At 41.5% G+C, this 25,456-nt stretch overlaps 1 protein-coding gene across 3 annotated transcripts in view; it reads right to left on the minus strand.

Moving 5' to 3' along the window:
- The window catches only part of LOC149286279 (mediator of RNA polymerase II transcription subunit 13-like), a 49,361-nt gene that overhangs the window by 18,297 nt on the left and 5,608 nt on the right, over nt 1-25,456 (minus strand). For all 3 annotated transcript variants that reach the window (XM_089494280.1, XM_089494279.1, XM_089494278.1), the window contains exons 3-5: nt 12,785-12,953; nt 2,835-2,980; nt 854-1,051 (exon numbers count right to left, since the gene is read on the minus strand). In XM_089494280.1, the coding sequence (XP_089350406.1) occupies nt 854-1,051; nt 2,835-2,980; nt 12,785-12,953 (513 nt within the window). The remainder of the gene's footprint in view (nt 1-853; nt 1,052-2,834; nt 2,981-12,784; nt 12,954-25,456) is intronic.

Here is a 25,456-nt window from a genome sequence, read left to right on the forward strand (position 1 = left end):
GCATTCCTAGACAATACACACTGTTTTATATAAACAGTTTTTGGTGCCAAAAATATTGAATACTATCACAAATCTCTCTAATAAAAAAAAAAACCCAAAACTTTTTATATTATTGTTCTCAAAAAGTAGCCCTTCTGTCTGTGATTGTGCTGCCAAGAGAGAGAATAACTATTATCACTGACTCCGCAGATTAAGCTCATCAACACGAACTACTGTTACTATTCCATATGCTAACTTAATAGTGCGAGGTTGCTAATTTTCACTGGCACATTTCTTGCTCCTCTGGGACCAGGATGCCTTTTGAATCCAGCTGTAAGCGCCGAAGTACTTTCCTCTCTGCGCACAGATTCAATGCACCACGCATGTCAATAAGGCCGACAAGAAAACCATTGCTGCTTAAATGGGATTTGGGATTGTTACGAGCGGCACACACGTGGTGTCCTGTAGAAAGCTGCAGTGACAGCCATGGACGGGAGGATTTTGCAGACAGGACGTATTCCTAATAAACGATAATGGGCAGCAAATACTACAAGGCTAGGTACAGGTACCGGCATTCACCATACTGGCCACTTTCCCTTTATTTTAAAAGATTTTAATTCATTAAATGAATTAAAAAAAAAAACAAACAAAACAACATTTTGCACTAAAAGCATAACGGTCTCACGTCAAAAGGACCATCAGCTAGTAGAATTTACACAAAGATGATTCTGGTACTAAGCCATGCAAACCACTTTACAAAGCAAAGCCCTGCTCCTATTGTCAGCTGCACCCTTAGAGGACGGGTATCAGGAAAACAAACGTTCTGAATTTAAATTGACATCTCACTGTAAGGGACGAGAATAAAGCGACTCACCAACAAGAACTTCCACAGCAGCCAGCGAGTCATCTTCCCAGTCCATGTCATCTGGCTTTTCTTCTGAGCACTCTTTAACACTAGATGATATCGGATAAAACTGCTTCCATTCACCAATTAGTTTCTTTGTTGAGGAATCTGACATCTTGAAGGACTGCCCTGTGAGGGTACCATTCAATCCAAAGGGGCTTAAGATAACTGAAGGAAGAAAAATACATCTTAATAAAAGTAGTCAAGAATACAGCTTGTAAATTAACATACTCAGACGGCAACATGCAATAAGCCTTGCATGCTCTCAAACCTTTACAGAGAAAATTAACATATTTGACACATTTGCAGGACTGGCGGGTTTAAAAATAATCTATACAGCAGTAGATCCATTGTACAGAACATAAACGGCACTAAATAAATCATTAAATAATTGGAGACTTCAGGTTTAAAATAAAGTTCAAATAAAACGAAATTTAAAAAAAGGACTAAAATACACTATGGTACCAAGTTGAATTCGATGACCCAAATCAGGTTCAACTAAAGTAGAAGCAGAGAACATGCCAGATCACCCACTTGGACAGAAGTGACCATCTTCTGCACGTTTACTTATATTTAATTGCATGCGACCATGTCTTATTGTGAAAACAAAAGACTATGTATTCGAGTATAAACAGTATGTGTGTGCGCTGTCTTGCTTTCAAATGCAAAATCTATTCTAAAGCTAGACTTTATTGCTTCTAGATTCCACATGTGCTATCTTTCACTCAGTTTTCACTATGGGTGCAGAAGCTTGCTTGGCCTATTCCCTTCACTTTTTGTCCCTAGCAATGCCAGCTTCTAGTTAACAGCCCATCGACTCACACTGTGAGCTGAAGGGGTTTGAAACCCTACCGAGCTCCATTATTCGGTGACAGCTCACAGGTCCCGCTCGGGTGAGGCGCTGTGCTGATGTGGGGAAATGTGCTGGCTGTAACGCCTCTAAACATCCCAAAATGGCAGTATTCGGGCAGCTGCATTAAATGAATGATCCATACGCCATGCTAAACACTGATGCCGTCGTAGAAGAAGAACGCATGCAACCATTTGTTTAGCTGTACAGTACAAAAGTAGCAGTGCAGCGTCCACAGCCTTGCAAAATCCATACCCATCACCCTGCAACTGGGAGGGAAACGGCTCCAATATATAATAGGGTAAAAACAAATCCGCCACATCGCCACCATGGCACAAACACATCAGCAGCCAGTCATATGGGAGGAAAACATTACGGAATAGAATTAAAGCCTTTAGAACAGTTCAGTGTACAAAATGTGTTCCAAAGCCACAGGTGTTCATGAGCTCCATGACATTTATGCTGAAATACAATGAATAAACTGCTTAAATATTCAAAACTCATGTGCCCCAAGCTGCCCTGCATTCTTACGTCATGTATACGTATTACTTATGGTGCGTAAACAATGCTCAGCAGCTTATACCACAGCTCCATACTGCGGACAATGTTCTGCTCCATCTGGATAAGCTATTCACTAGTCATGACTTCTGAAAGAGGGAATTGTTGCTGCGACGGCTAAAGACGTAACTAAATTCAATAGTTAAAAAATACTGACATCGTGTGCTTTTTTTTTTTTTTGGACAGTCAGTGCAATTGTTTTAATTTAACACTTTCTTCATCGAAGCGCTAGACCGACAGCAGTGTATGGCAGCGCCAGCATCATCTAATCAATTTCCTGCGCACAAGTTCTTCTCTTCTCCTCATCTCATACTTAATTACCAACAATCAGCAGCTTAACAGATATAAGTTAAGGAGGGTGAATGATCATAGCGAAAGATACCTACGAGAAGATGTGTGTGTGTGTTTGTGTGTGTGTGTTAAATATATATATATACACATATATATATTATTGGATAATACATGGATACTTCACCCATGTGTTGCAGTATATAGAATTGGGGAGATGGCGACAGATCACATAAGTCCTGAAATATATCTTACCTTGAAATGGACTATTTGACTGCTGGGCCAGGGTGAGGTGCTCTTCGCTAAGGTGGTACACTGGCTGGTGCTGGTTAATTTCCACGCTTGTGCAAACATTGCTTTCCCCGTGGAGGAAGAAGGTAAAAGAGCAGGACAAATGTTCGCTGCAAGAGAAGGGAGAGAAAAACAAGTGGAAAAAAATAAATAAATAAATTAAATGGCTTTGGCGCACATTTACAACATATGATACCACAGCTCTTGGAGTAACGCAATACCCTATAATAAAAGGTTACGGGGGGGGGGGGGGTATTTGTTTCCTGTGCCAACAATTAAACACAACAAAGAAATGTTCTTGAAAAGCAAGAAATGTTCTGCTTCAATAACCTGCTTATTGGACTCGGGGTTTAATGAATGTAGAAATCTAGGCTGCTATCAGTGAAGCCCTTCCAAAAATAGATGGATTAAATATGCCAGAAGTCTGATGAAACCAAGGATACAGACGAGCCCATTAAACGCTGCAACGGCAAATCATTTAACCCCTTTTCCGCTAAGCGAGCCGGCGTGTACACACTGCAAACGAATCAAAACAAAAACTGCATAGCTGTGCACTCGTGTATACAGCGCTACTGAAATGACACTAATGTGGCAATAAAATATCCGGAAAATAGCATTTAGAAGCGCTGAGCTCTGGCAGCACAGAACTGCACTTGATCATGTAAAACATTACGTATTACCGAATCTAAAAAAGAAAACAAGACTACTGCCAAGCGAGGTTGGAGTGCTAACAAGAACAAAAAAGCCGAAAGAGGTTTTTTTTCCCCCTTTATGTTTGTGAGCCAAGGCATATTCCGGACACTGCTCACCAAATCCTCCAAAAATAAGTCGGTGCGGATAAATACGGCCCCTTCCCTTAACTCATTGTGCGGTTTACTCAGACCAATGAAAAAGCCACAACACAGCTATAATTTATATACACACATATATATAAATATAATATATATTATACACACACATATACAGACACAGGCTTAGAGTAGCCTATCTTATGCAAACTGGCATAGTATAAATATATCAAGGTTTATTTCCCGGCATATCTATACATTGCTTGGTGCCATACGGGTTCCATATCATGAAGCTGTATTGGCAGGTTCCTAGAAACTTCTCCAATACAATTAGCATGCGTCATAGCAGGCTGGCATATTTTAATTAGAATACCGGTATTCCCCGAGATGCTATCGGTTCCTGCTTTTACAGTATGAATATTTACAAGCTTTTCCCTAAACGTATACTTTGCCCTCGCTGATTTCATAGTTATAGATACTAAGGCAACGGGCAAGTTCAAAGGCCAAATACAGGATGGCCTCTGCCTGGATTTAACCCATCGGCTGCCAGCTGAAATAGAATTACAAGCTAGAGAAAGAAATGCCTCCCCATACGGTACGTTTTCATTTCCTTCACAGATATTCGAGAAACCAAACAAACTATGCACCAATGTGCATGCAGGGCTACAGAGCAGTAAGACCAACCGATAGGAGTGGTAAAGAAGGCTCTACTACATCTATTCATTGCGCAATCTGAAGCATTCATTTGAATCCACACTTCAACATTAACACATTCTTAATAAATTGGTCTTTGGCTTAGAAAACATGGGCTTGCATATCGAGTCTTGAAACTGATCATCTCTTAACAGTTTTACAGAGGTTCAAATACAGAAGAATGTGATATTAATTCAACAGCAAGAAAAGCACAGCGACGCCAAAGCCTCAAAAACGAGGAACCACCATCTGCCTCCCAGCAGTAAAATAATCCATGGGAATCTACAGATGTTAATGTCGAAGCAAAAGTTCATGGAAATGCAAAGTGCATCCCTCAGATTCACATTTTGTAGGAATCCTCCAAGAGACCGCTCATTTGGCATCACGTGGGAGGGGAGTGTGTAGCCTCGGCACTTTACAGCACTCGGAATGCGCGACTGCCACCTCTTAAACCCCTTTAAAACTGCATATTTTATTGTTACAGTATCTTGTACATTAATAACTGGGTTGATCACACCCCTTCACGTTATTACAATCATTACATGTATCGAACAACCCCCTCTGCACCAGGCTAGATGAGCCATTCCGAATGCCGCGGCCCTGTCTAACCCCTTCCTGTCATGCTTCCTATAGGACACGCTGTCAGCACACAGAACATCTTCATCGTATGATTCTACAATGTAATGTGTCAACTAAAACACAAATTAAAAAAAAAAGCCTTGATCCCAAAGGATCTTTAACACCAAAGAGAAATTTGGAAGGCATGGCTATTTTTATTCAGGAAAAAGCAGAATAAAAGCAAGTAATCTGCATCGAGTATAGAGGGTTGTGGCCAGAGCGATGTCACAGGCAATGGGACAGTACTTGCCGATGGTTCTCCAGCGGGTTTGCTTTTATCTGTTAAATGGGCATTTATTGCCGGATGATTCATTTGCATTCTAGGGGTCTTTTATAATTGTTGCCGTTTTGCATAATGTTTTCAGGTAGCTGGATATTAACCATTTCTATGTGTTCTAGCTCTTATCTTCAGCCTATCTACTAGACAAACACCCGCTGTAAACAATACAATGGCTCATTGTTAATCCCCCAGCAAGACACTTACTAGTGATTGTGGGAAAACAGACTTTATTAGCAATGCTAAGTCAGTGTGGTGTTTGAGCAGGGAAGGTCACCCAAAATATTACATAAACAAAAAATGGCAGCCTCCTGGTCTGCAGATTAAGTGTATTGGAACAAAATCTGATAAACCCGTGAGAGAGCGACAAAGCAAAAACGTTTCTTCCAATAGGGTAGTCTTATATGTTTTCTGGTTTTTTTTCCTTTGTCAAATCCAACAACTGCTGAAAGCGCCTACAATGGGCACGTGAGCCTAAGAACTGGACCACGGAGGAATGGAGCAGGGTGGCCTGGTCTGAAGAATTACGTGGATGGCCAGGTTTGTCGCTTCTCTGGAGAACACATGGCACAGGATGCATCCATGGAGGCCTCGCCTCATAGCTTACAGGACTGAAAGGATCAGCTGCTAACGTCTTGGTACCAGATACCACAGCACACCTTCAGAGGTCTAGTGGACCAGGGCTGGGCTGTTTTGGCAGCAAAGGGGGGCTACACAATATTAGGCAGGTAGTCATAATGTTATGGCTGACCGGTATACACACACTTTGAAAGACAGCAACTGATGAAACGTTACAAAGCTTTTATAATGTAGTAGACACTATATTTAAGGACCCATTACTTTGGTATCCAATGTTAGAGAGCCCCTATTATAAACTATTATGACCCGTCTAGTCTGGAAAGAGTAAGACCAACTGCTAAAGTAATAAGCACAAGGTCGCATGCAGTCACTTAAATGTTATTAGGCAAGGGATATTTATACAATCAGACGATGCAACGCTATACATCTAGGTACGCAGAAAGCGCGATGAGAAGGTGTGCTGTGACATGGAAGTTTAGCGTGCATCTCTGATTTGCATGCGTGATTTGGGGAATGAGTTTTCATTCAACTGAGTGATATGAGATTAAGGGGTGATGGCAGTGTGATTGCATTTGCATCAGGGTGTTGCTTTAGTTTGTTTAAGTGTCATGATGTGTGGCCAGTACGTGTGATGAGAGGTTGTGGGGCTTGATGGAAGGAAGTATCCTAGGAGCTGCACATAACATATATTGGCATAGGACCTCACAAAATATGTGCTGCAAAACAATAGTAACAAACATCGTTTTATTCCCATTTAAGTTTGATTAAATGTCTACACAAGGCTTCCACTATAAACAATATGCTGTGGTAACAACTTAGAAATAAAAACCACACAACTATGTATCTTAATCCCCACACTTTGGCAGCCAATCTTTTGACCTTTGACCAAAGGTGTTCATTGTAGTTGGGCTCTGCGCAGGCCACCCAAGTACCTCCACACCAAGCTCATCAAACTGTCTTTATGGATCTTTGCTTTGTACACAAAGGTACCGTCATGCATGAACATGAAAGGCCCTTCCTCAAACTGGTGCCTTAAAGTTGAAAGCATACATTTGTCTAGCCCCAAACCCTGGAAAACAGCCCCAGACCATTATACATCTTCCATCAAACTTTACAGTAGGCACTATGCATTCCAGTAGGTAGCATTCTCCTGGCACCTGCCAAACCCAAAATCATCCATCAGAATTCCACATAGCGATCTTTGGCTTGTTGTGTGCTGATGCTCGGCCATGGAAAGCCGTTTTTATGAAGCTCTCGAAGTACAGTGCTCGTGCTGATGTTGCATGCAAACAGAGTTTCCAACTCTAGAGTGATGCTAAGGAGAAGGAGTTTGTGCATGCGTTGTGCTTCAGCACTAGGCAATGGTGCTGGCAGGCTGTATATGCATGGTCTATCACATCACTGCTGCGCCGTTACTCCTAAACGCTTCCACTTCACAAGTGACTTTATGCGCCTGCTGATAGGTCTGGTTAAAAAAAAAAAATCTAAACTCAATCAGGAGTGTCCACATACTTTTATGCACATATAGTGTGAGCGATCCATACACAAGTATGATAAGCTGCAGATGTGTGTACACTATCCATAGGATTATGTTTTAGTTTTTGTTATAGCTTTATCTCATGTGTGCGTCATTTGTTTTAGTTACTTTTAATATGTAGTTCTAATGGAAATATATTTAGTTGTCCGGGGCAGAGAATGTCTCCTCGTGTAGCACTCAAAGGGAAATAAAATGAATTTACAGAAATGGAATTTAGAAGATGATCTTGAAAGTGGTCTTTTCACCATCAGCCTACTATAGAATATCCCTGCTTATTGAATCATCCCCCTTTTTTTCCCCCCAAACTGCACCATAATGATGAAAACCCCATATTGTCTGAATTTTCCCAGCAAACCAGGCTTATCGGTATCATTTTAAAGTGCCGTTATCCTATTAAACCTTTAAATGACTGTTTATTACTTTTATTCAGTCTGTGGAAATACCTGAAGGGTATCTTTGCTTTGTATTACAATTAAAATATATCATAATCAGTTAGGTTGTAAATCCTGACAGCCAACTCTTGCCTGATATTTTAAAAAGGCATATTTCTTTGTTCCAGTATCCTGTACATTAATAACTCTGGGTTGATTATAACCCCCCTGTTAATACAAACACACAGGTACAAAACCCCTTGCCACTTGTCAGCTAGATAAGCCACCTTTAATACCCAGGTGCGATTTAACCCCTTCCTGTCATGCTTCTGGACAGGCATGGTCAGCACACAGAACATTTTTTAAGGTTACAATTCTACTATGGAACCGTAACCATAGTTCTCAAATCATATTTTTTTATGCAAGATGCCCTCTTAACGCGTAAAAATAAGCATTTTTGCAGGACAAATTACAGAAGGATGCAGCATTAACCTAACGATGCAGACGGCTTGTCGTTACTTAGCACCGCCTGTTTCCATGATCCGAGGTTGAACTTTCCCAATCATTTCAGCATCGTGCTAGTTCCTGTGCTGAGATAGTAGTTTTCCCATTACATCAAACACCACCTGATCACGCGTCAAAGGATTTGCTCCCACCAATACATTAGTACCATAATAAACGTTTACTGTGTCACCATTGCGACACAGGTTGAGCATCGCCTTTAAGAATACCTAGTAGGCATTCCTAGAAACTAGGACAAAACTTCTCCAAATCATTGCGTTTAGATACAACAGCAGTCAAGTTCTTCAGTGGACACGAAGATACTCAGCCATCATCTCGTAAAAGCACAGTATTAACATAGAAGAAAAAGCGCTTTAACCCTCTCCATACTGAAAGCTGGGAATGATAGGAAATGGAGGAAATGCCCAAGTGGAAAACAGAAATTCAAAAAAAGATTTTAATCAAACAATAGATGTGACAGCTCTCTATAAAGAACATTTTCAAACGACGGTCCAGCAAACACCCATATCTGAAAGCAGAAGGGAAATTTGTAAGCATCCAAACACTATTTACCTAGTGAAGGCACAGCCATGTGTAATATTTGGGGGCCACATTTAAAGAGACGTTTTGCAGCTTTTTATTTCAGCACGATTTGTGATTCCCAAAACAGCTTAATTATAACCCAAAGCTTTAGGGCCTTTCTGCTGCCGGTTTAAACACACAGCCTCCAAATCATACTGCTTGTCACATCCCGAGGACTGTCATGAAGTGTCCAGGGAAGCATAGTCCGGTACCCCTGGGCTAGTGAGAGACGCCTTCTTGAACAGCACGCCAATACTTCAAACACTGCCCTCTTTTAAAGGCTTTAGTGCAGCATTTATTCCCGCTCTAAAAATGGCATTATATATATATATATATATATATATATATATATATATATATATATATATATATATAAAAACACGCAACACAAACATACTAAGAAAATATAATTATGCCGCCCCTAACCCTTTGCAAATAGCAGATAAAAATGAAAACAAGTAAAGCTTTTGTGGGAGGTTTAGAATTACTCAGCACGGTTTTATTTATGGAAATAGAATAACACAGCTCGGGCACCGTGCATCGCACCTGCATTCACATTTAAACCGACAGCAGAAAAGGGTTCAGATTTTAGCAATCAGAGCCTACGAGACTCGGCGTAACCAACAGAACGCCGTCAGCCCACCCTCGCTCTCCGATTCCTCTTCCCCACTGCGCCAACCTTCAAGCAGTCACAGCCTGGAGGGGGAGCTGCCATGCTGTATCTGCGGAAAGCAAAGCACGCGTCTTCCAAGGCTTTATAGAAAGAGGCAGTCATGTGACGAGAGCTTTCAGCTCCTGCGGTTTATCCTGCGCTGTCCTACTTACAGCATCTCTCAACTCCATCTGTCCATCGAGCAAGACAGTCACCTGCCACCAACAGCACCGCGCACACGTCGCACCCTAAATGAATATTAGCGACGGCGACAAAAATAAAAGGGTTTAACAAAAACACTACAACAAAGCACTAAGGTGTCATGAATGCCATGGCTCGGGAACATATAAAAGTGGGGATGACAACAATTACACGATTTAGATGCCTGTTCTGAAACCCTCACCTCTCTGTACCCCACCCTTGCAGGTTGCAAGAACCACTCAAGTATTTGATCCCCACTTCCTGATAAAAGAAGGGTATCCAATAAATGTGGGTAGTAGAAGCATTATTAAACACTCATCTACACCAGACATGGCAGAAGGCTTGTTTTTTCCCTCAGAAATCTCATGGCGCTGCCACAACCACAAGGGATTCTGGGTAGGCACATGAAAAAAAAAAAAAAGGTCAATAATGATAACCTTTTGCCTCTATATCCACTTTATACATGGAACCCTTGAAAGTAATTCCCCGCTGTACAGGACAGCCTTTAGACATTGTTGACCTTATTTGCATGCACCTACCCAGAATCCCTTGTGGTTGCGGCAGCACCATGAGATTTCTGAGGGGGGAAAAAAAGCCTGGTCTTGCGCCTGTAGATGAGTGTTAAATAATGCTTCTACTACCCCCTTGATTTTAAGTGGAATGGTTTTCCATCACCTTTACCCACCATAACTTTTGTTATAAATGTGGGTTCCTTCATGCAGCCCCTTTTAGTAATCTGGCTTCTTACTTGATAACATGCATTTGCGTTCTACCAATATTTCTAGCGACTCCCTCTTGCATTTTATTTAGCTCCAACACATTTCAAACCTCGTTGGACGACCCCTTCTACATGAATCACTAAATACAAGCAGATAACACATTTGGGAGATGCAATGGTTCAAGGTTCTGCAACATCTATAAAGTTATGGCAGAGACCCAATTATGGAGGCACTCACACCTAACACGCAGCCCACAATATTCTAACATACTGCGCAGGCTGCAGATTCTGAACTATCACAGATTCTAACTGTGGTTTCTTCCTCCCCATTTCTGCAGCAACTTCTGCAAGACTACAGGTGGTCCGCTGCTTTAAATGGTTTCAAGTGGTACATTTGCATACGCCCTGCAGCCTCCCGGTCTTAAGCTATGTTCTTGCATATTAGGTTTTCAGAGCCTGAATTTCACAGCCCATTTGACCTAAACAGACCAAAACTAAGGTGTAATATATATATATATATATATATATATATATATATATATATATATATTACAAAATAAAAATATATTACGTAGTCCTTAGAGGAGAATTCCATTCAAGCAGTTTGGTAGGGACATAGGGTACCCAGTAACATTTGCAACACACACTAGTTTAAATACATTTACTAACATAAAGGGAAAGCCCCTGTCAATAAATGAACTGAAATGCCTTAAAAGGAGTTGGATTAACAAGTATACAAATTTAGAGACAACTCTGAATCACCATGAAGAAATATTATTGCCGATACCAAGCCCACTACAGGCATAGAAAACGCATTCACCACCTGACTATACCAAAAGTAGCATAAAGGGGCTTATACCAAATATAAATATATATATATATATATATATATATATATATATATCCTACATACCATATGTTTTTTGCTATTTTTTTACGTTAGGTTGGTTTTATCAGGACTCCCCTTTTCGGTGTGACGTAGCCACACAAATACATATAACTTTTGCATGCCCATAAAGTCGTGAAAGGGGTTAATGCATATCATAGCTGAGTGGTCCCTTGAAATGTTCCCCAGTACGCATGTGTAAAGAGTTCCTATTGATTTCCATGACAGCATTTTCTTGCCACTAATTGCCAGCTTCAAGCAGCAGCCAATCAGGAGGCAACGTTTGCATCATGGCTATAACTTGTATCAGACGAGCCCTTTATTTTTTCCTCCTTGATTTTGGGTAAAAAAATGTATATTAGAGTACTTTAACAGGAACTCCTCTAAAGTACGGGCATCAGGGACATTAAACTGCCCTTTTAAAAGAAAATGGAACAAAAACATGCATACATTTTTACTACGCTGGCACAACGCAGAGCATCTAAGCATGACTACGGCTAAAGGCTGTGTTAAATATTGCAAAAAGCACCATTGCAAAAAAAAGCCATATGGCTACGGCATCAATAAACATTACATTTAACATGGACAAACCAGCTTATATATGGTTTCAACTGCTTTAAACAATCATTATGCTGAAGCTTAACCCAACAACCACTCGCTTGAAACAAAAGTTAGTAAGGTTAATATACTATTAACATGCCAGTTACATGTGTTCGGAGGGGTTTAATTGTGTTGCATGCTATACATTGGAAGCCGACTCATGGATAGCCCGCTGCTGCTCCCGCTTGCCATTAGCATACTACAGAAACAAGATGTTGCCAAGCCAGCTTCACTCCTTGTCCATGTCGGCTGAAAAGAATAAAGCCAGACTAGGCTGCATCATGTTGGCTAGAAGGTGGGGGAAGGGTTAGCACTCGGCTATGTACCAAATCCTGAAATGTTTCGGGGGGGGGGGGGGGGGGGAGTAAATGGCACTCTTGAATTACTACAACAACTCTTTGAAATGGACGTCTCAGAAATGTTTTTACAATCAGCATGATCTCATCGCACACGGCAATTTTATATGCAGCTGGACATTAAAAAATAGTTCACATTTTTAAGGACTGTATCTGTAATTTCCACAAGCAGCAGCATAAAAAAAAAAATCCCTGTGTAAATACCAAGTACTGGAATTCTGTACTCGGAACAGTATGTTTTGAGGTTATAAAATGACCTAATTAGTAGCCACCAAGGGGCTACAGTTTTAATACTAACTATAGAAGTTGATTTATCAGACCATGGCGCATGAATGAAAAGCATTACATAACCACCGCTCTGAATGCCCGAGAGTGCCGGATTAACCCATGTCTGCCTTTAGAAGCATACAGTAGCAGATAGAACTAGTTCTTAGGCTCGGCAATAAACACAAACGAAATATGAAAAATCACACCCTAGAAAGAATCCAAAAAAACAGCTTGATGGGCATTACCAACTCATAGCGCCCACATATTAAAATAGCGGATTAGACTCACCTTTTGTTGACTGGCTTCTCATCTTTCTCGTAGGGCTTCACAAACCATTTTCCAATGCGCACAAAGTTCCGGTTCATTAAACACCTCTCCAGCAGGTTATGGATAGCCTTGAAAAGCAGCGTGCGACATTCATAGGAGAGTCCATTATCCCATATGCCATCTTCCTCCTCTGTAAACAATACAAACGAGGGTTGTAATCATCAAATCAAAAAAAATGCCGATATTTTCTGTACGAAGAAAAAAAAAAAAAACAACCCAGCGACGGCAAAGGTGATACAATACTGAACATAAACAACATTTATATACATATCTAATGTTCTCTGTGCTTTGAAAATAAAACGCCAGATAATAAAAACCATTATCTACATCCTCTACCTGGCCCTATGATCATTGCATAAAAACCATCTCTAGAAGAACAGAACATGTCCATAGAAACATCATTAAAACTATTTTTAAAAGCTAGTATGAAGTTAGGGAGAGAGGAACTGGATAAATGAAACAAAAAAAAAACAAAAAAAAAGGGGGTTGTGGTAGAATTGGGAAGGAAAATGTTAGACACCAAGGTTTTTCCTTCGGCAGGCTAAGATATGCACTGCAAAGAGAAAAAACCTCTATTTCATGCCCTTGAATATATTTAAACTAAAAATACAAACAAAACGGCATACGAGCAAATTCAAACAGCAATGAGAAATGTATACATTCCTAGACTATGCTCATTCTCAGATTACATGGAAATAATAACGTGCATTAATTATTAAGCATGTGGGTAGAAAAAAAAACCACAAGAAAAACACTTGTTGATCTTTATATGCACATCGGGCATATAAAACAGGAACTTGTAGTATATCAAGGAATACAGGAGTAGAAGAACACGAGACTGAGCAATTTTTTTTTATTTTTTTTTCGTTATTGGAGTGCAGCTCACAATAACTGTTCAGTTTTAACTGGCTAAACTAAATTTTTTTGTCAGTTTGTTTAGCAAATAAATGTAGAACACAAAACCAGCCTAAAGCCATACCAAAAATGCTAAATACTCCCTTCCGATATTTTCAGTACATAGGTCTAAGCATCTGCACGATTAGAACAATATAACGAATGCCCCACCCTTCACATATAGATCAGTGCAAACCCAAGTTTTCATAATCCATTGGATTCCCCACTAAGCACAAGGAGTAACAGGGAGGCTAGAAAACACACATAGAACCCAACAAAGGAAGGAAGGAATGTATACATGGCGGAGAGCTGCCAGAATTATCTGTGGGAAATCAATCATAGCGCAGAAGAAGCGTAAGATATATATTCACAATTACCTAACTGTACCCCAGTGAACTCTATTCTTAGTAGCACACTACCCATAAGATCTTTGGGGTACAACAGGTGAAGAGGAGATATAATTGGGAAGGAGTCCATGTAAGCTGCTTCGGAAGAGGGAAGTCAGCTGCAAGAAAAGAGAAAGCGCTTCCGTATAATAAGTGTCGGGAAGCACCGACTGAAGACACAGGCAGACATAGCTGGTGACAATATACTGCAAATAAGTTACACATAACCTCTTGTGTCTCGGATGTACAAGCACAGTCTTGCACAGTGTTGCACAGTGTTTTTCGTTGCAGTGTGGGGGTTGCTTGACACGTAATTATGTAAGGGAAACCGCTTTCAACTTAATGACGTTCAATGATTGCTAGTAAAAAAAGCTTTAGCTTGTACAGTCCGACACTCACAAGCGTTACAAACAGAATTCGTACAGAATGTGAAATGGCATTGAAACTGATAAACCTACTCAGGGATAGAGGATACAACACCCTGAACGGCAAGCAACTACACAAGAAACTTTTGAGGAACAAAATCAGCCTTTAGTAAATACCAATTTTTAGTTTACCATCTTATATCTGCGTGTCAGACATGGAGAGCCAGCCTGCTACTGTACCAAGTGTACATCTTCAAAGCGCACTTGACCCAATTTCACACATTTTCTTCAGTTTCTCTATATATTCTTGGGGCTGTATAACACGGATAGACCAAACCCAGCAAAGGTTCTGAGGCATCATGTGGGGGAAGAGTAACAAGAAGGATTTAGATCCAAAAGAGGAACATCCCATCTCAAGTTGGACAATTAGCGCTTCTCTTCTAGACATATCCATTTGCCCGAAATACCAGGAGGAATCTGGAAAAGTAAAATAACCCCCTCCCCACTGTACATTTCTGCATTCCTGTCTAACCGGGAAAGTTCAGAGATATCCAAAATACTTGCTCAATGACAGCACTTCCTAAATAACGATATGCAGTAAGAACGGTCGCTTTATTTTTAACTAGGTTAGTGACATACACAACATCTACAGGGCTGCGCTTCTTTGACCACCTGCCTACCGTGCCATGTATGTGAAAGTAATCTGTCGTTAGAATGTAGATTTAACGCCTCCTCTTTATGCAAGTTTGACCCTTTAACCCCTTCAAGACCGGGATGTACCTGGCACTTCCTGGTCAAAGGCAGACCAGGACATACAAGGTACATCAGATGATGCGCGATCCAGCGTCGTAGCAGCCACTCCCCCTCAATTCCGTGCACATGATCGCTTTGAAGCGAATCATGAGCACGTAATTTAAATATATTTTTTTTTTTAAAAACTGTGGTCTTCAAGATGCAGTATACAGACGCCGGTCCTGAAGGGGTTAATCCCCGCACGATGCCAACTTTCAAGCAGTGCTTTTCTGTAAGTCATCTAAAACAGGGCTTGACAAATTTGTTGTGAATCTAGGCGCCAGCTAAAAAAGTTAGGAGCCAGGATTTTTTTTTTAATTATTTTGTTTTAACGCTTTCAATGCTGATGTTCCATTGGAGCCCAGCATTGACTGATATTCAGTCCCCACAAGCTTGTGGGGACAAATGTTAACCCCTGCAATGCCACGAATGTGTTATACACAATTGTGGAATTGAAGGGGTTAACGCTGCACTGTCGCTCTCATGGAGCGATCAGGCAGCAGGGGGGTGTTGGGGCTGGTGTCCACACTCATGTGGAGACCAAAGAACCTTCTCCCCTGTCCCTGAAGCTGCCTCTGGCAGCTGGGACGCAATTGCTGGTCTATAGACTAGAGGACTGCATTGGGAGGCGGGACCCGCCAAAAAACTTGAGGGTGCGGGCGGTCTGGCACTGTACCTGCGGGTCCCGGTAATCCCGCAAGGATGCCTTCTCGCTGCTCCATTACAGTGTCTCCTATCTTGCACCGCCCGTGAACAAGGCGGAGTCACATGATGTGACGTCACTTCCTGTGACTCCGTCTTGTTCCTGGGCGGAGCAAGAGAAGAGACGCTGTGAGGGAACAACTCGAGGGCAGCCTTGCGGGACTGCTCGGGAAATCAGGTAAGGAGGCGGGCAGGATTGGCCACAAATGTGGTGGGAGCAGAACACCCACATTGCGGGAGAGGGCGGTATTCAAAACAGCGGGAGCGGGATTAAAAAAGCAGTCCCATGCAGGGCTCTACACTTGTGTGGGGACCCAAACAACACTCAACCCCCTTTCCCTTTCCGGAAGCTGCCTGTGGTTTCAGCCTACAGAATCGATCACAGGCTCGGGGGCGGGCTCTGAGTGGCTGTGCTGTCTGCCCAGACTCCTGGGCAGACAGCAGCAACAGCGCCCCCACGATCAGAAACAGGCTCACAAACACCCAGGCGCTAGGACAAAATTCGGAGTCGCCATGGCGACCTGGGATTTGTCGAGCCCTGATCTAAAATATACCAGCACAGTGCAAGAATAACTCAAATCGTCAAATTATAGTGTTCTTATTAAGACGATATCACTAAAAATATTCCACCAATTTATTTTTTTCTACGATTGGAAGTTTCCATTCTGTTATTTACACTGGTGTGTTGCAAAACAGGTTGGAAGAACATGGCACGCAGGCAGAGTCTGGCACACGCTGTGCTACCGACTCCCTCTCCCAGTACGGGAAAGCACACAGAAGCTTACGGCCATATTTCAGTGGGAGGGAGTGGCTGCTTGGAAGAAGACCTGTCCTCTTCTACGCCTATAGCCAAGACCCGGGATTGAGAGACGCACCTCAGGCCGACTCCAGAGCCATACAGTGGCGAGGTCTACAGATCTCATTGGCACCTAAAACTCCAGGTGCTGCTGGAGGAAATTACCGGCGTGTACATCAGACACCGTTAAAACTTTGTAATCTCAAAGGGGCCTAATAATTTTCTCTGGATCCGCGTGAGCGATACACACTATATTTTAGATTCCGGAAGAAAAAATTATTAACTTTGCCACAACGTTTTAGGACATATGGAAAGTTAAACCCCTGGGATGCTTGAAATACTCTAATCAGTAAAATTAACACTTAATGAAAGTAAAGTAAATCAGTCCTTACAAATAACTGAGCGATATGGCAGTAATACACCGTATATGATAAAAGGCCGTTAAGTTCAATAGCCATAATTGCTGATAATTGTTTAACAATGAATATACACTACAAAAAAAAAGGCATTTATAAGCAAGGGTAGAAACAGACTGATGGAATATTATTAAAAGTACTAAATATTGTGCGGCTTTATAAAAACCACACAACACTATTGAGACAAAAAGCTAGAATACTTTCACAATACTCATCGGCACCTAAACATTACCAAAGTATATCAAAACACAAGAAAATCCATTTAGCAGCTCTATTTTCTGTGACGAGGGCTGTGAAGTTATTTATAGGAAATAAAATCTAGAATGACACTCATGAGAGCCAACGTTCCCAGTGAATCACGCCACAGCATCACACCGTGGAAGAATGGCAAAATTGCATTTTCCTAGAATCGCGAAGGCAATCATTGACGTTCTAGTTATTACTCTTGCACCATATAATCACAATTGTGCGTATAATATACAACTCTACCTTTTTAGATCAGAATTACAATACAGAAGAAAGCTTTTAAAAAACAAAAAGGAAAAAGTGTCATATTTCACGCTGGAATTCTACCGTCTCCCATTGCTACTAGTTCGACATTGCTTTAGTGCAGGGAATTTGAATCTGCCATGGCTTTCTGCGCTGAAACAGGATACGACAGTTCCAGGGATCCAAATACAGACTTCTTTACGGAAAACAAGCGGCAACTTGCAGAAGAACAATCTCCGACAAGGCACAGGCCAGGTTTGAATCGGAAGTCGTGTGCGAATTTCTTGTTCCCGTCAATAAATCAAGCCATGCTTGCAGCACCGATCCCAATCTTTAAGTAAAACAAATAGCTACGTTTGGCTGATAAACAGAGGTCACCACAAATGACGAGGTCAACGTGATCAGATCAATGGGACACGTTTGCTGGCTTTTGTGCACCCGAGAAAACGCTTACATCGCATCTTTACATTACACATTCTACCGGTATAAAAAGACAGCAACCTAAACGGACATAAAAGTCTGGAGCTGAAATAGAAGAATGGCCAGGAAGAGGAAGAAATAAATGTCTGAGCTTTCAGAGGGTTGTGTTTAAATAGTTACCAAGGTCACAGTCAATGTTGCAGATGTTCTAAAATGCCCCCTTTTTTGATATATTTGTTCCATTTAACAGCTGGATCCATTTTGAATATTTAGCATGATTTAAACCAAATCCATAATAGTAACATTTTTACCAAGCAGAGTAAAGCTAATCTGAGGGCAACCTAAAAGATTTGCTTTAGTTCCATCTTAAATCATTGACTTAAAAACGTGCTACAGGAACTTCATTCCCTCAACACAAACCCACTTTTTATTATCCCATTCAAGGTTACCCAAGGGTAAGCAAATATTTCTGGCAAATAAAAAGCCAGGGAGGCCTCAAAAGCCTAAACAGATGTCCAAACTCAACGCAGCGGACAGCCGAGTGAAACTAACTGACCAGTACCACTGGTACATAGTTCACCTCACCAAACACCCCCAAAAAACTTAAGGGGTATGATTTTTAACACTGCCCAATAGCTTTATGTTTTAACTTATAAATGCCATCTCAAACCTCTTACCATAACCATCGTAGAAAAAAAATAAAAGGAAAACAAAAAAAACAAACAAAAAAGAATTGAGGTATATCATACTTATGTTACATTACATGTTCTACTGTGAGGACTGACATAACCCCACAAAAGTTACGAGTGTATGGATGTAGGTCACTCAGAGACGCAGCAAATAGGACAATAGTCTATGCAACAGTAGAAACATCATAACATTTTATATAGTAGGAACCAGAGAGGATGAGGGGAAAACAGGGCAAGAGGAAGCAAAAGATTTTTCTTTACTCATACAAACCCCATACGATCATAGCCTATATCCATTAGATATGTACCTACTAAGCCTGCTTTTTGTACCAGTTAAAACAAGTCGTTTATTGTCCACCGCTCCCTATGCGCAGCAAGTCAAACTGATATTTTATATAAGAGGTCTATTACTTAAGATAGCGAGAGCGGTCATATTAAAAAGAGACACTCAAGCCATAATATGCACTTTAATTCATGTGATAGCTGCCTGGTCCCTTTAAATTCTCATGTTAGTTTTGAAAATGAATGAGTATTCTGCAGAAAACCCCTCCCCCACCATATGCTTTTGCCCCTCCCCCCAGCTAAATGCAGTGCAAAGATACATTCGGCTGAACACACAATATACACACATGCGATAAGCTATAGCGCTGGCAAGCCGAAGGCTTCAGACCCCCTTGAGCTGATTTCACTGGGACGACTTTCACTGCTACCAATTGGCTGTTTTGAAAAATGCATGCTAAAAATACCCAAGACATTAAACTGTCCCTTTAACTCCTAACCACCGCCCTAAGAGGAAGAGTACAGGAGTATCAATGCAGGGTGGTTATCGGTTAATAGTGGAGTTAAAATGCATAAGATCTTTCCGCTGCACAAAGACGCAAGAAGCTGCTACAGGTCTACATTAAATATTAACGGCTTACCCATACAAAACATTGGGCGCATTACCTGGCTTTTAAGTAAAGTATGTTCGAAATTCAAGTGTCTCACACATGCACCCCGACCCTGGCTTACTTCACAGAACAAGAAACAAAAACGCAAGCAACTCTACACCAGGCTTAAGTAGAAAGCGCGTGGTGATCACCAGAACCAAACTGCAAGGCATTCCCAATACAAACACTTTTAATTCAGGTGCGTATCATATTACACACTGTTACAGAAACATCGTATTTACACACAAAATATACACATTTTGCAATGCTAAAGAATAAAATTGAAAAACACAAAAAAGTTCCCCTTACTTTCAAAAAAAGAGGTAAGAAGAATTTTAAAAAGGTGGTACCGTGAAAATTAAAAAACAAACTTTACAATGGATCCAGTGTAGTCAAGTTTTTCGCACCTTGTGAAGCAATGGTTTAAAATATAATTTAGACATAGGCCTTTATGTTTAGTTAATCAGTTGTTCACGGCTTGGGTCATTTCACTTTAGTTGCTCAGATATTGGTACTAAAAAGGTACTCAGTTTATGCAATCTAAGATACGGGGCCCATCTAGCAAGTCAACTGGCTGACATAATGAGATTCCGTTAAAGAGAGCAACATAACAAAAGGGGGAAAGATGGTTAAGGGGGGGTGAGGATTACCATAATCCTTTCAACAAGATAGCAGCAACCATGATATATACAAGACCATTACGTACATTTATTCAATGTACTGAACTGTAAAGTAAAACTTGGGAAAGTAACATATTCTTGACCTAGAACGTCCAATATAAGCCATGTGAGTTAGCTTGTAGATCGATAACTGCAAATTACTATTGAAAGTTCACGTTGACCCCAAGTGGTTTGAGAGCTCATGCTGTAAATAGAGAGTATGCTTCTGGCCAGTAATGTCAGAACTTGGGCTACCTACCAATTTAGCTTAAAATATCCGAGGATCCGCAGCCATCAAGAGAATCACAAAGACGTGTTTTTAGAGAACTCCACAAGCTGCAATCTATCAGAAATGGTTAACCACTCAACTAAATTATTGGGAAAATCATTTCAAAGCATTTTGTAACATTTTAGTAGACATGAAACAAGATAAACTGGTTTTAATAGTCTGCACCTGTATTACTCCCAGGAATCTTGGACTCTTGCCAAGAGACAAAAAGCATGGAGTTCACTTAATACATCAGAAGGTAACTCATTAAGGCAATTTTTTTTTTCTGTTTTACAGTCTGGAATAGAGGGTTCACAGTTCAGCGGCAAAACTTATGAGTGCAACTGAAATATTAACACTCTTAATTGTATCCCACCCAGTCCACTTACTCCAATGACACAGGTCTCAATAATTGTATGGAAAAGTTAGAACCAAGAACAGACCTGGGCAAAGCACGGCCCGCGGGCCACATCCGGCCCGCTGAATAGCTCGGACCGGCCCGCAAAGAGTGTCCTGGTGACTCACCAATGAGTCCGGTGTCCCCCCCCGCCCCGGTCACTTACCTTAAACTCCTGTGTTGGAAGCGTTTGTCTCGGGTGCCGGCGCTTTACGCTGGGCGCCGGCATATGACGTCAGACGCCGGCGATCAGCAGTGAAGCGCCGGCACCCGAGACAAACGCCTCACGCTTCCAACACAGGAGTTTAAGGTAAGTGACCGGGGCGGGGGGGGAGATCCTGAGAAGGGGGGGTTAGGGAGGGAGGTCTTACTGTGTGTGTGTGTCTTACTGTGTTTGTGTGTGTGTGTCTTACTGTGTGTGTCTCACTGTGTCTGTGTGTGTCTCACTGTGTCTGTGTGTGTCTCACTGTGTCTGTGTGTGTCTCACTGTGTCTGTGTGTGTCTCACTGTGTCTGTGTGTGTCTCACTGTGTCTGTGTGTGTCTCACTGTGTCTGTGTGTGTCTCACTGTGTCTGTGTGTGTCTCACTGTGTCTGTGTGTGTCTCACTGTGTCTGTGTGTGTCTCACTGTGTCTGTGTGTGTCTCACTGTGTCTGTGTGTGTCTCACTGTGTCTGTGTGTGTCTCACTGTGTCTGTGTGTGTCTCACTGTGTCTGTGTGTGTCTCACTGTGTCTGTGTGTGTCTCACTGTGTCTGTGTGTGTCTTACTGTGTCTGTGTGTGTCTTACTGCGTGTGTCTTACTGTGTTCATAGCTTATTCAGTTATTGTAATAAATATTTTAGCCCATTTTTTAGCTCAAAATATTTTTTCCTTTTTTTTCTCCTCTAAAATCTAGGTGCGTCTTATCAGCAGGTGCGTCTTATAGAGCGAAAAATACGGTATGCACTCCGAAGCCTTGTTCATTTTGTTCACTTCTGTGCTGTGCTAATAGTTATTCAGGCCTTACTTATTCAAGCACCTCTACCAATGACGTAGGCTTGAATAACTTTATTAAACAGCACATAAGTTAACAAAATGGACAAGGCTTCGGAGTTTGTAGTTTGTAGAGGTCTGGCCCTCTAAAACCATTCCAATTTCTCATGTGGCCCCATGGGAAAATTAATTGCCCACCCCTGACCAAGAATATACCTACATAAACTACATGGACATACTTTCGGATAAGTTGATTCATCTATTTCAGCAACAACTGCCCCTGAACAGTGTATAAGTATAGGCATGCAATCTCAAACAGTAGAATGGCCCAAACTACAGAGCTACGTTACTTTCAAAGCGGCATCATCATAAATTCTACTTTTCCAGGAACTCTGTTTGTTAAATCTCCACAATGATTGAGCTGCTGTTGTGAATTTAAACTGTCTAAGAGCTGAGTCATGAAGGAGCAAGTCACACAACCTTACAGGACAGCCAAGCACTGACTCTTGAAGTATGTTCAGCAGTATGGTTGTTGTTTAGGAGAATGGGCAAGCCACACAAAAGTGTTAATATCTCCAAGTGTCTACTACACCACAACACAGTTTGGCTCTGGAGCACTTGGCCACTGTTGGACGCTGGCACGATGAACTATGGTTTGCCATCTGGCAGATGCCATAATGTCACCTGCTAGAGTACATAGACTGTAAAGTCTACTTGAAGAGGATCAATGTTCTGGGACTGTTTTCCATGGCTTCTATGTTAAGATGTGCCATTACGATTCTATGCTTCCAACATTGTAGTATCAGTTTGGGGCAGGCCTGTTTCAGCTTGATCATGTCCCCGGGCACAAAGTGAGGTGCTTACGGAAATGGTTTGTCAAGATCTGTGTGAAGGAACCTGCACAGAGCACACCATTAAAATACACTTGGGATGAACTGGAAAACGAACGGCGAGGTATGCCTAATCAAACAGTGCCGGACCTCACTAAAAATCTCATGGCTGAAAGAAAGCAAATCCTGCCACCAACGCCCCAATATCTAATAGAAGGCCTTCTGAGAACAACAGAGGCTGTTATAACAGCAAATGTGGAAACAACTGCCTCATGATTCTGAAATTATGTTAGATGAGCAGGTGTCCACATACTTTTGGCCATGAGTATATCTATATATAACAAAAACCATAGGCAATTGGCTCAAACCAGGCTTGCCCAGCAATAACATATCACTGTCACAAAACTACAGAAGCTACATGTCTATGAGCCATAGTATTTATAAACTTCCCCCCGCTTCTTAAACTCCAAACTACTACGAACAAATTATGTTGCCTCACACCAACTCACGCATGCAATAGACCGATAAATAAGAACCCATCAGTTGTGGTCTGTAACAGATATAAATAGCACAGACTAAGATTACATTTTATAGTTCAACAACAGGGGGCTACAGGTCAGTGAAGGGGTCAAGAGAAGGGTACAAGTGTACCAGCACATAAAGCAGTCCTATATAGTGTTAAATATTTAGACAGTAAATACAGTTTACATAGCCAGTCCACAATAGTTGCCCATCCCCACATCTGAAAAACTCTCGTCACTCTTCAAACTGTTTAAAGTCACATCGCTTGTTGAATACTTACAGCCCCAAGCAAATGAGGGTATTTTTGTAAAGAGCAAATTTTGTATACTCCTCGAGAAAAGGGGCACGGAAGCCATTGTATGCACTATAATGCATTCGATGACAGAATGCCACCATGATAATTTGGTCCTGATCCCTAGGTATTTTATGAAGTTTGGCCGAACACACGATATATCGCTGGTCAGCCCTCACTCAGGGAATGCAGCGGGTGGGGGGGGGGGGTCAGAGTAGTGGAAAGAGGGTCCATCGATTTTACTGGGAAAAATGTCCTGCAACTTCAAGGAGCCAATCGGTGGCAAGAATCATCTGTCCATGGCGGTGAAAGGCAGCTGCAGAGTTTTGTTATTTATTTTGTTTTTAGAAGAATACATATGAATGTACTCACAGAATACTTTAACATGCATTCTTCTATGGCAGGGGTGTTTGAAGTTATTCTAACCCAATGGCAGCCTGCAGAGTGATTTTCTGTAAGTTACAGATTACACCACACCATGCTCAAATAGCAAAGTACGGTATCTTTCAACACTTTTTATATCAAGTCACATGATCTCAAAAGCCAAGTTTAAGCCTTTGAAAGGGCAAAAGTCACACTACAAATATTGGCACACACTCACTTTCCATTATTTGCAATTAATTGCTTTAGTGATGGCAAGGAAACTAAACGAAAACTGTTTGCACTTTGCCTCTGCGTGTTGGGGGACAGGCCATGGGGGAACAGGCCATGGCTGAACCGAGTCCAGGCCTAGGTACAACAGCGCTGACCATGTATAAAGGCGAGTTTGTCCTTCACAAACCAGAGGAGGAAAAAAAGCTCAAGGCAATAAGATTCCATCTATAAACTGACTTACCAGATACAGAATTATAGAAAACTGGCTGACTAAACGCCAGGAGTAACGCATTTAGGAACCATGTCATTCTCTGGGCATCCTTCCGGATTTTGGTTAACTGTGAGCCTTCGGTCTTGCCCCCAACAATAAAAGGGCCAGTGGAAAAAAAAAGTCATAATGATTGTTACTATCAAAACAAACACGTATAGTAACAAGTTTCAATAACAAACCAGAATCCTAGTAAGCCACTTACATATTCCTGACATTCTAGAACAGGGGTGGGCAATTAATTTTCCCATGGGGCCACATGAGAAATTGGAATGGTTTTAGAGGGCCAGACCTCTACAAACTACAAACTCCGAAGCCTTGTCCATTTTGTTAACTTATGTGCTGTTTAATAAAGTTATTCAAGCCTACGTCATTGGTAGAGGTGCTTGAATAAGTAAGGCCTGAATAACTATTAGCACAGCACAGAAGTGAACAAAATGAACAAGGCTTCGGAGTGCATACCGTATTTTTCGCTCTATAAGACGCACCTGCTGATAAGACGCACCTAGATTTTAGAGGAGAAAAAAAAGGAAAAAATATTTTGAGCTAAAAAATGGGCTAAAATATTTATTACAATAACTGAATAAGCTATGAACACAGTAAGACACACGCAGTAAGACACACGCAGTAAGACACACGCAGTAAGACACACGCAGTAAGACACACGCAGTAAGACACACACAGACACAGTGAGACACACACAGACACAGTGAGATACACACAGACACAGTGAGACACACACAGACACAGTGAGACACACACAGACACAGTGAGACACACACAGACACAGTGAGACACAGTAAGACACACACAGACACAGTGAGACACACACAGACACAGTGAGACACACACAGACACAGTGAGACACACACAGACACAGTGAGACACACAGACACAGTGAGACACACACAGACACAGTGAGACACACACAGACACAGTAAGATACACACAGA

This window comes from Sceloporus occidentalis, unplaced genomic scaffold (genome assembly GCF_023333645.1).
Source record: "Sceloporus occidentalis isolate IW3139 unplaced genomic scaffold, rSceOcc1.0.p SCAF_71, whole genome shotgun sequence".
NCBI classification, from domain to species: Eukaryota; Metazoa; Chordata; class Lepidosauria; order Squamata; family Phrynosomatidae; genus Sceloporus; species Sceloporus occidentalis.